Source organism: Myxocyprinus asiaticus, chromosome 20 (genome assembly GCF_019703515.2).
Source record: "Myxocyprinus asiaticus isolate MX2 ecotype Aquarium Trade chromosome 20, UBuf_Myxa_2, whole genome shotgun sequence".
Taxonomy (NCBI): domain Eukaryota; kingdom Metazoa; phylum Chordata; class Actinopteri; order Cypriniformes; family Catostomidae; genus Myxocyprinus; species Myxocyprinus asiaticus.
The window spans coordinates 27,211,799-27,227,523 of NC_059363.1; the positions used below are offsets into that span (position 1 = coordinate 27,211,799).

Consider the following 15,725-nt stretch of genomic DNA (forward strand, 5'->3'; position numbering starts at 1 on the left):
CTCCTTTAACCCGGGGTGTCAAAATCAAAACTGCACGAGAGTGACCCTGCCTATGCGTGATAGAGACTCATCGGCAGCCAGATAAATTGATAGATTCAAGATTTTAAACATCAGCAAATTAAACTTCAGCATTCAATATGTTTTATATGTGAATGAATAGTGTCTAATAATGCATTGGCAATGTACATTTAAGTTTCTCTTGCCAATAAAGCTTGATATGAATTTAATCTGCCAATTTGATCCTATTATTGAAAAAAGTCCACTGGAAAACACTAGAATATTTTGCCTAACTTTTAATTACAGCATATCCACTGATTTTATGACATGTGTGTATATATATATATATATATATATATATATATATATATATATATATATATATATATATATATATATATATATATGCTTGTATAAAAGATTTATACCTGTACAAATGTGTCTAATTAACTCTGGTAAATCTGCTAAAAACGTAACATTTCACCATGAACATACATATTTAAATAATTAATATAAATTATGACTAACCAATAACTTGCATGTTCTTTGAGACAAACTATAAAGTAAATATATATATGATTTTATTTTAATGTTTGTTTTAATGTACCATGATTAATAGCAATAAATCACAGTGATTAATTCGTTAAAAATGTTTAATTCACAGCCCTAATACAAATCTAAAAAACCTCTCTAGTCAAAGCAGTGGCACAATGATTAACGCATATCCTCCTGATGCATTAAAGGGACTGTTCACCCAAAAATAGAAATGTTATCATCATTTACTCACCCTCAGGCCATCCCATATGTATGACTTTCTTTCTTCTGCAGAACACAAACAAAGATTTTTGGAAGAATATTTCAGCTCTGTAGGTCCTCACAATGCAAGTGGATGGGTACCAACATTTTGAAGCTCCAAAAAGTAGATAAAGAAAGCAGCATAAAAGTAATCCATAAGGCTCCACTTGTTAAATCCACATCTTTAGAAGCTATATGAAACGTGTGGGTGAGAAACAGATCAATATTTAAGTAATTTTTTACTATCAGTCTTGACTTTCACATTCTTATTCTTTTGTTTTTAGCAATTCACATTCTTCATGCATATCGCCACCTACTGGGCAGGGAGAAGAATTTATAATAAAAAAGGACTGCCATTTGGTACCCATTCACTTGCATGGTATGGACCTACACAGCGATAGAGATATTCTTCTAAAACTCGTCATTTGTATTTAGCAGAAGATAGTCATACACATCTTGGATGGCATGAGGGTGAGTAAATGATGAGAGAATTTTCATTTTTGGGTGAACTGTTCCTTTAAGTCTTGGTGCTCAAGCAGATGATGCCGGTTTGAGTCTAACCAGCGACGCCTTTCACAAATGTTTTTTTGGGGTTTAGTTTTGCAATAATGACTTTCTGCGAGAAAGTCCACTATCCCTTACTTGTTTGTAAAAATCCCATATATGAGCCATTTCTTGAATTATTGCTGGCTGCAGCCACTAGTTGGTGCTGCACTTGAGAATTTGAACATGATTTGCTATGATTTGTTCTTTTATGCCTGGTCGTTTATATTATAGAGACTTGTGCTTGAAAACTAGCAGTTGCACCAAACTACCTGTTTTGTAGGCTAAAAACGGCACTGTCAAAGTTTAAACCTCCGTGAGCCGTCACCCCTGAGAATGCAGACATGCATAAAACAGCAAGGGCCCCCTGAAAGAGGGATATTTCTTCTTTAACTGTCATCCCTGCTGTTGTGGGTGGAGTGTGTGGAGATGTATTTTGACAGCTTTCTTATACCTCTGGCATTATGTTGCTCTTTCCCACGCTCTGTCACATTGTGTTTTTATTCCTCTATCACTCTGTTTCTCCCATGCCGTTAGGACTGAACATGCACTAACAGGTGTTGTCGGTTGTGTGTGTGTGTGTGTGTGTGTGTGTGTGTATGTGTGTGTTTCTCCCACAGGCTCGGAGGCATAATCTCTGCATACAAAATAGTCCCTGATGAGATTGACGAGATAAAGGTAACGCTTCCCTCACCACTTCCATAAACCATGCCGCACATACACACACACCTTTGCACACTTCTGCCCCCTAGAGGCCAGCAGTTTAATGACATGATATATTTCGAGTTCACTTGAGCTAAAAAATGCAGTATATTCAAACATTGCCTTCTTTTCATCATATGTTCATTCACTGCTTCAGTGTTTGGTTGCCAGCTTACATATGGGAGGCCCCAGAAAGTTTTTGGACATTTAAGTCACACATAAAATTAGTGAATGTCAAAATATGAAACCATGTGGGAATTATTTTAAATAAAGGCAGCACAAAACATTTTACAGAAAGTTTTAAATGATAAATTAATAGATATAGGCCAACTGTTAGGATTTAAATGATTAAACAATATGCCGTATATATGCTGTTCAAAATCAAGACAGCATTACTAGTGAAAGTTTCTTTTTAGACACTGCCAGGATCCATGATATTATGTGTGTGTGTTTATTAAAGGAGACGTTGGTGGACTGGTGTGATGAGAAGGAGCTCAACTTGATCTTGACCACCGGTGGAACGGGCTTTGCACCCCGTGATGTAACACCTGAGGTACATGGGAGCCCACCTGTTTGTGTTTGCATCCATGTGAGTGTGTTTATACCAGTGGTGGAAAGAGTACTGATTTTTTTTTTTTACTTAAGTAAAAGTACTGCTACTGAAGAATTAATTCACTTGAGTACAATTAGAAGTACTGAGAAATATTATGACTCAAGTAAGAGTAAATATGTAGTTTGCTGAAAAACTACTCAAGTAATTACGTTACAAGTTACTTTATGAAAATATATTATATATAGTATATATGCTTCCATTTTTAGAACACAAAACATTTTTGTTCTTGAAAGAAATTGATGCTTCCTTTCACCAAGGGTGCATTAAATTGATCAAAAATACTGCCAAAATTATGAATTCCAAATTATTATTATGGTTTGAAATAATTGTTTTAAGTGGTATTTATTCAATTTTTTCTTTACCTGTGATGGCAAACATATACTATATCACCTATACCTAACAAAAGCATTCTAAAATGCTAATCTGGTACTCAAGAAACTTTTCTTATTATTACAACAACTGAAAATGGTTGCCCTACCATGCGGAAATCACAATACTGTGGGGTATTTCCCCATTTACTGAGGTATTGAGTTCTTACAAGTTGCTTTACATTTGCAAGTCAAATTTTGGTTTTAAAAATAGGCAAAAAGAGACATTTCTCCTGAAAGTCTACACCAATCAGCCACAACATTAAAACCACCTGCCTAATATTGTGTAGGTGCCACCAAAACAGTGCCAACCCGCATCTCTGAATAGCATTCTGAGATTATATTCTTCTCACCACAATTGTACAGAGCTGTTATCTGAGTTACCGTAGACTTTGTCTGTTCGAACCAGTCTGGCCATTCCGGTGACCTCTCTCATCAACAAGGCATTTCTGTCCACAGAACTGCTCCTCACTGGATGTTTTTATGTTTTTGGCACCATTCTGAGTAAATTCTTGTGTCTGTTTTGCGTGAAAATCCCAGAAGATCAGCAGTTACAGAAATACTCAAACCAGTCCATCTGGCACCAACAATCATGCCATGCTCCAAATCACTAAGATCACATTTTTTCCCAATTTTGATGGTGGATGTGAACATTAACTGAAGCTCCTGACCCGTATCTGCATGATTTTATGCACTGCTGCCACACGATTGGCTGATTAGATAATCGCATGGATGATTGTTTGTGCCTGACAGGCTGGTTTGAGTATTTCTGTAACTGCTGATCTCCTGGGATTTTCACGCACAACAGTCTCTAGTATTTACTCAGAATGGTGCCAAAAACAAAAAACATCCAGTGAGGGGCAGTTCTGCGGACGGAAATGCCTTGTTGATGAGAGAGGTCAACAGAGAATGGCCAGACTGGTTCGAACTGACAAAGTCTATGGTAAGTCAGATAATGGTATTCTGAGATGCGGGTTGGCGCTGTTTTGGCGGCACGATGGGGGACCTACACAATATTAGGCAGGTGGTTTTAATGTTGTGGTTGATCAGTGTATTGATTTAGAGAGATGAAGGTTATTCCATACATTACTGTTTTGAAAAAAGGATCTCTAACCAGGATAGAGAGGGAAGTAGATGCCCAGATGCACAACAAAAACACAAGTAAATCGCAGTCTCTAGTTTGAGAAATAGACTCCTCACAGGATCTAAACTAGCAGCTTCTTAATGTGAAAGACTGGCATTGCTGCAAGAAGATTCTTGGACAAACAGAACATTTTAAGAATACAACATTTATTTAAATAGAAATAGCCATTTGTAACATTCTAAATATCTCTAAATCATCTCTAAACTACATAATGTGCATTGTGACTGAAACACATTCCTATTTCAGGTTTATTTTCATTCACATATGTCCAAGTATTTTGGCTATTAAGTTAACATACTGTACAAAACTAATATAATGCAATATCATAGAGGAGGAAATGTATCCTCTATGATATTGCAGCAATTATCCAGATTTGGAATGAGATTATTAAGCAAACTGTTATCAACTCCTACATGCCAACTGAATAAAATAAGGCAAACATAAACATTTCACACAGTGTTTAGTGAGAGATATGACTGATTCAAACACTAAAAGTGGTTGTTCTGTATATGTATTATTGCATTACAGTTGTAATAATAAATTATTTATTAACATTATGGTTATTTAACATATTGAGATATAATTATTAAGTAAATTGTAACATTTGCATACATTAAGTTTTCATTTCTCATACCTTCTTTATATAACATCCATCCCTTACACACTTTTGGCCTCTAGCGGATGAGGTTTTTCAGACAGATAAACAGCAGCACAGGGCAGGGAAGTACAGTACAGCACCGTGAGCGAGAATGTTACCTGTTAGGACAGTTTATTTTGAACAGGAGTGACGAATGTACGGAATTCAGTGCGGGAGTACAATACCGAGCTGATGTGGATTGATAGAAGTGGAGAGCCCATCTGTGAGCGCGATGGTGCGAGGAACTGGATGGTGGGAAAAACATTATGTTCAGTGAAAAGTCAAAAGAAGATCGCAATGTATGTAATTGTAACTATATCAGATATTATTAATAAAACACGAGAAATTTTTTTGCCCCCATATTTTGAATTTTGGGGATATTTTTGTCAATTTCGGTGGTTAATTTCCGACACTATTGGCATTGTATCTTTCTAAGGCATTTAAAACGTTTGTTTTGGACATATAGTAGCAATTAAACAAGATATCCCCACATATATGTCAAACTACATTGTGTTAATGTTTGACACAGTTAAAACATTGCCTATCTTAAAAACAAGTGAAGTTTGATCAGTGGTTAAACGTGTTCAGACGGTTCCCTCGTACCTGAATGAATGGCTCCTTTCCAGAATAAAATGAAATATGCAGAAAATCACATTATTACAGTTCTTGTATAGTGACAGGGCAGAAAGTCTTGGAGAAACTAGAGAAGAGAGGATACCGGCGGCAGTATATGCAAGCTGATGTGCTCATGATGCTGTGTCCTGCAGGCTTCCGTCGTGCCGAGCACAACGCGTTTTAGTTTTTAAACGGATTTAGCACTTATAACTTGCCGATTTCTTCTTCCCAAAAAACATCCCAAAAATTCTGAAATATTATGTATTTTTTGGTACTTTATAATTGTAGTGAAAAATAACTGTAGCGAAGTTGAATACTTCATTTTTAATCAACTCAAGTAATAGTAAAAGTACTATTATTTATTTATACTTAAAAAAGTAGGATACATTTGAAAAATGTACTCAAGTACTGTAACAAGAGTAGTTGTAATTTGTTACTTTCCACCTCTGGTTTATGCCCCCACACCCATTTGTCTTTGTTTTTCTGTGTCTGAATGTGTGTAAGAGAGAGAAATTGTCTGTTTTGTTTGTTTTGTGTCTTTTGTGCTGAAGCTGAAGTGTTGCATGTGTGTGCTTTTACTGTGTGTATGTACATATATATACTGGAGACATGGGTGAATCACATGAAGAACATGTCTGGGTCTGTGAAGTGTGGAGTAAATGTGCTGTAATTACAATAACAGAGTGTAATCGACACATATGTTGGCGTGTTTGTGCATTAGCGCCATAAATACAAAAGGTAAACATGACAAATTGCATATTATGTACTGCATATATGTTACTTTTTTTTTTTTAAATCATTGAGTGATTAAAGCAACTTCTTTTACTGATCTTGTGTGAATTCTACTTGTAGAATGAGGCTTGAAGTCATTGATAACACATTTTAACGTCAGATCAGCAGTGCTGGGTAGGGCCGGGCGATTAATCAAATTTTATTTTCAATTGCGATTTTGGCTTCCAACAATTATGAAAACAAGATAAACGAGATAAAAAAAAATGATTGTGCCACATTCCGTTTCGCAGTGAAACACCCCAGCGTTATATCTTTAAAGCATCCTTTATTAAAGTTCAAATAATAAGGAAGCGGGTTATGAAAATAAAAACTGGCATTTCTCTGTGCAGTCAGCACCGCGTCTGTGAGTTGCGTGAAGTGACCGGGGAAGAGCTTGATTCTTCTCCCGGCTGATGCACACTCTGAGCGGGGACGCTCATCACTCGCACACATTTGCTGCAGCTAGATTATAACATGATGGCTCGTGATGTAGTGAATCATAATATATGTGTCACGTTCACTGTGTGCATCTTATCATGAAGAAAGCTCTATTAAGAAGAGAAAGTTTGTTTTTTGTGAATTAAAGATGGATCGATGTGAACATAAAGCTGAGAGAGTGTAGTCTTAGCCCATTATACACTGGAACAAAATACATTTCTGATTAGTCTTTTTTGGATTGTTTTCTAAAATAGTGTCTAAAACTCCTTTATAACAACGTACATTTACTTTAGGAGCTATACTGCTGAAGAAAAAATTGTTATCGGAGAATGTTGAATACAATATTTAATCTTATTAACGCTTGTCCGGGACAAGTGGATTTTTGAAGGGGCAAGTGAAAGAGAATTTTACTTGCCTGACTAGACAAACAGACTGATTAAAACCTCAATAACGAAGAATTAACTGGCTATATTTGTGATAGCCTAGGCCTGTATCACTTTTTAGAAGGTTCATATTCTTATTCTGCTGTTGAAAGTAATCAAGAGTACATAATTTTATAATTCGCAAGCAATCTAGTAACAGCTGCGCCCTGTTTGATTGACAGGCGGTGTATGTGTGTGATGAACATGCGTGTGTTCTGAAAATGCTCACGTTAATGCGCACCTGAACGGTCAAATACATTTCAAAATTCCAAAATGCCCGTCTTGGTGAGGTATTCATGTAAACACAGAGAGTGATGTCTAAAGTGAACGTAAACAGCGGAGGAAAAAGCGGATTTGTTTTAAAATGTCGGACTTGTAAGTATAAATGTAAGCTAATAGATCTGCTGTCGTCTAGTGTGTCATTATAATAATCAACAGAAAACACTCGCTGCTCTTGACTGAATAACTTTAGTAGCTTTAAAAAGTATTAATGTATTATAATCATAAAGTGAAGACCAGAAGTAGTTTTATGTTGCATGTCATTCTGAATGTTTACTTGAATACTTGATACTGCTGTTAACAACTTTTAACACTGTTAAAAAAGCACAGAATTTTCGTAATTTGTATTTTTTTGTTCTATTATTTTTAAGCTATTTCTATTCAATGCTGCTTTTTATTGTTATTTTATTACTGACTGTTTACTAGTCTTGAATAATTACTTATGAACTTGAAACCATTCTTCCATAATTAATATATTAGTTAGTGTTATTATTTGTTGTGGTTTTGAAGCTGGTATTGGAATCATTAAATTTCATTACGACTACTGAAATTTTGGTATTGTGATAATGTATATCCTTTATTGTACTTGGTAAATCTTTGTAATAACATGATGAAAAAGTAGATCTCATTGTATAGAAGTGTGAACGTCCCTGATGGAGGCTTTTCTTTATTTGACTACCATTCGTAACATAAAATAATTATCATATGACAATAGCCTCCTCCCCTACCCATTGCTGTTTCCAAGTTTAGGAAAATCCACTGTTTTGAAGTTCAATAAATGTATGATGTTTCCAAAGTCAATGAGTAATCATGTTAAATAATCGTGGTCTCAATATTAACCAAAATAATCGTGATTATGATTTTTGCCATAATGAGCAGCCCTAGTTCTGGGTAGTAATTGATTATCTGTAATCTGGATTACGTAATCAGATTACGAAACTCAAGTGCTTGTAATTGGATTAAATTGCATTTTAAAATACTCATAATTGAACTACAGTTACTTTCTTATTGATTACATGATTACTTGTTAATTAGGCAATGGCAGTAAATTGTTCTTTATATTTTTTAAATCTTTTACATTTTTCACTCAGCCTAACTACGATATATGTTCAGTAACTCTTGAGGGAAAGGAGGAGAGTTGTCAAATTGCACACAGACCCGAAACTCATCATTAGCCAGGTGAAGATGGAGCGGTCTAAAGCAGAGATTGACCACTGGATACACAGAGATAATTTTAAGGCGACAAGAGGAAAAAACATCACTGTGTGTGCAATGTAAACTCTGCCTTCTAAAGGTTAATATATTGTCAACTGCAAAGGATTCAATGTCAAATTTAAAGAAGCATTTGAAGATACAGTATATTAACTTTCTTAACTCCTGATGATCACATTGTAATTATTTGTAACAAATTCCGTAGCTCCAGGGAATTAGGAAGCGGGAGACGACGATTCCAACACAGGAAAAACACTTTTATTTAAACAAAAAAACGTTCGATTAGCAGCGATAATGAAAATAATGAAAATGGACTCAATTTCCAATAAATCAAAGGTGACAAACAAATAAGCACAGCTTTTCAGCAGACGGTAAATGAACAACACACAGGCAGCTTGTCAGCTGGGCTCTCTCTCCCCATCTGCCGCTGGCTCCTCTCCTTAAATGCCCGTCACTCCTCACTGAAACACAAGACAGGTGTTAAGCACAGGTGGAAATAATTCACCACTCATCTCCCCCGGCCTTACTCCCCACAGCACGGCGCTCGACCAAGCCCCCACCTCCACATACCCCCACTGCCCAACTCAGGCTGGGGAGCTGACTCCCCCCTGCTCCGAGAGAGGAAATCAGCCACAGCCAACTGGGCCCCCGGTCTGTGAACCACCTCAAATTTTAAGGGCTGAAGTGCCAGATACCAACTAGTGATCCGCGAGTTGGCATCCTTCATGTGGTGGAGCCATTGGAGCGGGGTGTGGTCTGAACAGAGGGTGAAGGCCCTCCCAAGCAGGTAGTACCGGAGGGTGAGGGCCACCCTCTTGATGGCCAGACACTCCTTTTCTATTGTGCTGTACCTAGCCTCTCTTTTGGTTAATGTACAGCATGGGGCGCCCCCCTCCCCACCCCCCCACCACCTGGGACAACACAGCCCCCAACCCCCTGTCTGATGCGTCCGTCTGTAACACAAAAGGGAGAGAGAAGTCAGGGGAATGCAAAAGTGGTCCTCCACAGAGTGCAGTCTTCACTTGCAGGAAAGCCTTTTGGCATGGCTCCATCCACTAGTCAGGGTCTGGCACTCCCTTTTTAGTGAGATCAGTCTGGTGACTGGTGACGGGCTGGTGACGTCCGAATAATTAGGCACAAACCTACTATAATAGCCAGCCAGCCAGCACCAGGAACTGTCTCACCCCTTTTTGGTCTTGGGTCTCGGACAAGCCACAATGGCTGCTGTCTTATCAATTTGGGGACACACTTGTCCGTGACCCAAGTGGAAGCCCAGATACCGTACTTCCAACCACCCAATTGCACTCTTCTTTGGATTTGCCATGAGCCCCGCTCACCTCAGCGATCTCAGGACGGCCCTCAGATGCTGGATGTGATGCTGCCAATCATTGCTATAGATGATGATATCATCCAGATGGCAGCAGCATACGCAGCGTGTGGGCAGAGAACTTTGTCCATGAGTCGCTGAAACGTAGCCGAGGCCACAAACAGACTGAACGGAAGAGTAACACATTTGTGTAAACTGAACAGAGTGGAAAAGGATGCTTTTTCTCGGGACATGGGAGTCAAGGGAATCTGCCAATATCCCTTCGTTAAATCCAGTGTCGAATAATAGTGAGCCGCACCCAACCGATTGAGCAGTTCGTCAATGCAAGGCATTGGGTAAGCATCAAATTTAGACACCACATTAACTTTTCTATAATCTACACAGAACCGGACTGAGCCTTCGCTCTTAGGAACTAGGACCACCGGGTTGGCCCAGTCACTGTGGGATTCTTCTATTACCCCCATATCGAGCATAGCCTTCAATTCTTCCCACACCACCTGTTTGTTGTGTTTGGGTAATCGGTAGGGACGACTGCATACCACTACCCCTGGGGTCATTTCAATATGGTGCTCTATGAGATTCGTATGACTGGGAAGAGGTGAGAACACGTCTGAGAATTCTCATTGCAACCTGGCAACCTCCGTGACTTGTGCCGGTGAGAGGTGGTCTCTGCAAGTGCCCGGGATGACTCGATCGGTGGTTTTTAAGTTCACATCTGGACCGAGCTCCTCCCTCTCCAGAACCACTGTCGCCAAAGACAACTCGCCGTGTGACCTCAAAGTGTCCTTGCCATATGGCGAGTAATTTAGAGCTAGATGTGGGGAGCAATACAAGTACTTTATATCCCGGTGTAAATTCCCATAGCCGAGTACCCCTATTATACAGCTGGCTTTGACGTTCTTGAGCCTGGAGTAAATTGTCCTGTGTTAATTGCCCCAGTGTGGGGAGTTTTGCTCTCAGGTCAAGAACGTACTGAATTTCGTTTTCGCTGTTTGAAGGTCCCTCCTCCCAATTTTCCCATAGGACATTGAGCACACCATGCGGCCGATGCCCGTACAGTAATTCAAATGGGGAGAACCCCGTGGAGGCTTGCAGGACCACTCAAACTGCAGATAATAGGGGCTCAAGCCACTTGTCCCAATTTCAAGCATCTTCGTGCACAAACTTAAGAATCATATTCTTTAGGGTCTGATTAAATCGTTCGACCAAGCCATCCATTTGGGGGTGGTAAACACTGGTCCGAATCGATTTAATCACCAATAATTCGTACAATTCGCGTAATATATGTGACATAAACGTAGTGCCCTGATTAGTGAGGATTTCTTTCAGAATCCCCACTCGTGAGATTATTCTGAAGAGTGCCTCTGCAGCACTTCTTGCTGAGATGTTGCACAGAGGCACTGCTTCTGGATATCATGTTGCATAGTCCACCAGAACCAACAAAAAGTGATGCCCGTGTGCCATCCACTCTAATGGCCCGACAAGGTCCATGCCAATTCATTCGAAGGGAACCTTGATCAATGGAAGTGGGAGCAATGGTGCTTTTGGTGTGGCCATGGGATTCACCAGCTGACATTCACGGCATGCCGCACACTACCTGCGAACATCCCGCGAATGCCCGGCCAATAGAAACGGGCCATCAGACGGTTTAGTGTTTTTTCCTGCCCTAAGTGACCCGCCATCTTATTATAATGAGCTGTCTGGAATAACATTTCCCGACGGCTCATTGGTACTGACAATTGGGTTGTATCCTCTTTGTCTGAGTGTCCTGTGTCACTCGATACAACTGATCCTTAATAATTGAAAAATACGGGTATGAGAGTGTATTGTCTGACTTGAGGCGTTGACCATCAGTCACGTTCACTTGGTCAAAGGCTTCCCTAAGAGTCGAACATAACGTAAATTGACTCAACTTCCAATAAATCAAAGGTGGCAAACAAATAAGCACAACTTTTCAGCAGGTGGCAAATGGCCAGTGTGGCATTTGTAAAATGGTGAAATTGCATGACCAAGTTTGTGTAATGCACCCCAGGAACCTGTCCATATTTCTAGAAACTTCCACAAGAAATGCAATGACATCACATAAAAGAGTTGGAAGTAATTTAAAAGTAATTCAAAAGTAATCAGATTAGATTACTGATTGCAATTTTTGTCATGTAATTTGTAATCAGTACCCGATTACAATTTAGATGTATTCTGCCCAGCACTGCATATTAGTTGACGTTTTACATGTGGTTTTTATCGTCCTCATATTTAAATGTACATGTAAACGCCTCCCCCAGCCACGTGGTAGGTGTTTGAATGTTCGCAAACAATATGTCATTGCTCAGCTTTTTTGAGGGTCTTTTTGGCTCTGAGCGAAGAACTATGAAGCACTTCGCTATGAGTGTGCCATGGCCTTAAAAGGGTCATTATCAAAATATGGTGACAAATGATTTCATATAGTCAAGAAACCCCATATAAAAAGGCATCATTCTATAACCTAAACTTTTATAAAAAAAAAAAAATATTAAATGGCTTGACTCTATATTGGTTTACACACATTTTTTAGAAAATACATTTGAATTTGTCAATTGCCTGAAAAAAAACCCTTGTCCCTTCATCTGGTATACCACTTTTATTACATTTACAGTTACTGTACTTATGTGTAAAGTTTTTTACTAATTTTGTTATATTGCAAGGCCTAACAAGTGTCCTAAAAAGTAAAACAAAATAAGTAATTAATAATCTGGAATGTTCGTCTCTTGATTTCATGTCATAGGTGGCATCAATATTAAAAACCTTTTTGACAATACAAAAAGTTGTGTAAAAGAACTTCCAAGGTCAAAGTCAAAGAAGAGGCTGCTCAAATGTGCATATTTATTTAAATTGAGAAGTTATTAATTTAAATTTTAACTGCTAATTTTGTTCACACGGTTCATTTAAATATGTCATTAGTGTTACATGTGGCAGATTTTTATTGAATTAATTTTTTTATTTATTTATTTTTTTAACTGTTTAATAATTGAATGGTTTGATTAATTTACTTTAGTCTGATCAGTTGTGTATGTTTTTTGAAGCTATTGACACAATCGTAAAAAATATATTTTAAGAGAATTTGTCACTGGTGTTACAACCCTTGCTTCATTTGTGAAACAAAATTAAACACTAAAATAAACAGTTAAATTGTCCTTTATGAAAAATATATATATATTTCAAGATCTCAAGATGCTTAACCTCAGCTTTTATGGGTAAAATCTGAACTGAATGGAAAATGTCAATATTTTGTAAGTTGGAATTTTTTCTTTTTTTTTTTAAGAATTACCCAAAAGTGTTGGAAATAACTGCAAGTTGTGTTTAGCTATAGGAGTTCAACAAACACTTGCATTGGATATAAAACCCAAATACTGCTTTTGAATAACTTCTCAATCATTAAGAATAATGTCATTCATGTTTTTTTTTTTTGTTTTTTTGTTTTTTTTTGTTTTTGTTTTTATAAATAGGTGTCCAAATTATTTTTGTGGCCACAATGTTTTTGCTATGTGTGCTTGTAAACCTAACGCCCAAAGGTGCTGTAATGGATGTGTGTGAGTGAAATTGTGTGTGTATCTATCGGAGTCTGGTGGGGATTATGCCTGGTGGAGCGATGCTCTGTAGCTCTTCTTTGATGCATCCTGCTCTACTTCTTCCTTTTACTAATGTGAGCATTTGAAGTGTCATTCAATTCAAGGGCACAGTATGTTACATTGCAGAGAAATTCTCCTTTTCTTTTAGCCAGAGATCCCTTTGCTTTTTCTCCACCCCTCCCTGCTGCACACATTTCTCCTGACTTTGCGCTTGTGTGTTTGTGCATATGTTTAATTTAACACTGTGTTTGTGTGGTTGTGGGTGGGGGTGTGGGTGTGGGTGTGGGTGTGTGTGTGTCTGTGTGTGGGTGTTCTACTGGAATGGTACAGTGGATGTGGAAGGGCATGTGTCCCAAGGGATGCTGGGAAGGGTTTGGTGAACGGGGATTTTCAGATGGAAGAAGAAAGACATCAAAGGCTCACTGGAATGTTTGTAATGAAAAATCTCAGCGACCGGGCTGTGCTTATGTCATGAACATTGTAGTAATGCCAGAACTGTGAGGAACAATTGGCTCTAAATGCTGAATTCATTTAGCCTGTTTACATTCATAAGAGCAAAAAAGGATTTAATAAATTAAATAAAACAAATAATAATAATAATAACAATCAGCTTGGTAACTCGAGTCCCTATTATAAATAACTATAATGTGATTAGTTCTGGTCCTGAATGCTGAATGATCGGGTAATATAGAGTTCAAGCCATGCTAAAAACACAAAATTGCATCCATCCATCCGTCCATCCGTCCATTCATCCATCCATCTATCCATCCATCGCCAACAAACTTTTTGTATCTAGTCATAAAATAACACAGTGCTATATAATTTCACAGATGCGTTTTAAGACCCCATGAAATAAAAGTTTTGTGGCACCCCCTGAACAATTTAGCTGTTCAACGGTTCCCCCTTGAAATGGCTCATAAATCACCAGAAATCGCTGACTTTCTTTATATTTTTTCTCCAAGCAAGTAAATCTGTTGCAGTAGGCTGTATTTTATGTAAATATCATAGGCAACATTCTGTATTGTAACAGTAAACATACACAGTTTTAACAAGGCATGGTGGTCGCTCAGCACACCAGAGCAGAAGGGAAAAAAACATTGGCTTATCATTTATGAACCGCAGAAAGTTTGCTGAGTGTAGACCTATCTGGAATCATACGTAACAATGTAACAACAGTCACATGAAGTCCTCTTTGAGTGTTCTAACTACTTCAGAACTTTAAGTCTTTGTTACACAGAATGCAGGTGTCTTGAGATGCATTTTTTCAACAAAAATAAACACAAAAATGTGGTGGTCCTGCAAGAGATGCTGAAAAAACAGTGGCGGTGCCATGCTCAAAGACATCCATCCAGTGCATGTTTACATAAAAAAAATAATAAAACAAACTGTCTGTAAGTGAGAGCGCGTGCACGAAACAAGTTATTTAGGCCTATTTTTTTTATGAATTACAAAACTGACCAGAACCTCAAGTCAAACTTGAAAAACTGAACCGAACCCGACCCAAAACACGACGGTTTGTCCCGTTGTGCTCGGATCAAGTTGCAAACCTCTAGATCGGGGTCCGTCTTGGCCTGGCATAAAAATACGGGACACATCATTTCATCTTTAAATGCAAGACGAACCCTTATTTTACAGTATGGGTGGCAATCCTACCTGCAACTGACTAGCTAAATCACTTAGCAAATCATAATTTAGAGGTGTGTTTTTAATTAAAGGCTGTTGGCTAAATAAAAAAAGACCAGTCCTTCAATATGTCATGCCCAAACTTCCTGTCATTTGTCAACACAGGAAAGAACGTTGTATTCGTTCAACCATTTCATGGGGTCTTTAACACATTGGAACCAGGGTGCTCATGCATGTAACGCAGGTTCAAGTCTGGCCTGCAGTTCAGATCCTATTCCCCATCTCTGTACCCAACAATTTTTTGTTTTCTTTTTCACTAAATCTAATAAAGGGGCAAAATGAAATATGTAAGATAATATTATTGTTTTATGCACCTGTGGTAGTATTTTGCTGAGATTTATTTGTTTCTGTTCTGTCATCTGCAGGCCACCAGAGAGGTGATTGAGCGTGAAGCTCCAGGGATGGCTCTAGCCATGCTCATGGGCTCCTTAAATGTCACGCCCCTTGGCATGCTGTCGAGGTGAATGCACATGCATGGACATGCCTTCTCCTCTCTTTCCTTTGCTCTGCCTTTCACACTCAAACTTGTATAAAGGATATGTTTTGAATACAAATCAGATTGAATACTAATCAT

General features: G+C 38.3%; 1 protein-coding gene across 8 annotated transcripts in view; it reads left to right on the forward strand.

The window, feature by feature from the left end:
• Nucleotides 1-15,725, forward strand: part of LOC127411258 (gephyrin-like) — a 137,956-nt gene that overhangs the window by 44,005 nt on the left and 78,226 nt on the right. For all 8 annotated transcript variants that reach the window (XM_051646683.1, XM_051646685.1, XM_051646684.1 and 5 more), the window contains exons 3-5: nt 1,956-2,013; nt 2,498-2,590; nt 15,517-15,611. In XM_051646683.1, the coding sequence (XP_051502643.1) occupies nt 1,956-2,013; nt 2,498-2,590; nt 15,517-15,611 (246 nt within the window). The remainder of the gene's footprint in view (nt 1-1,955; nt 2,014-2,497; nt 2,591-15,516; nt 15,612-15,725) is intronic.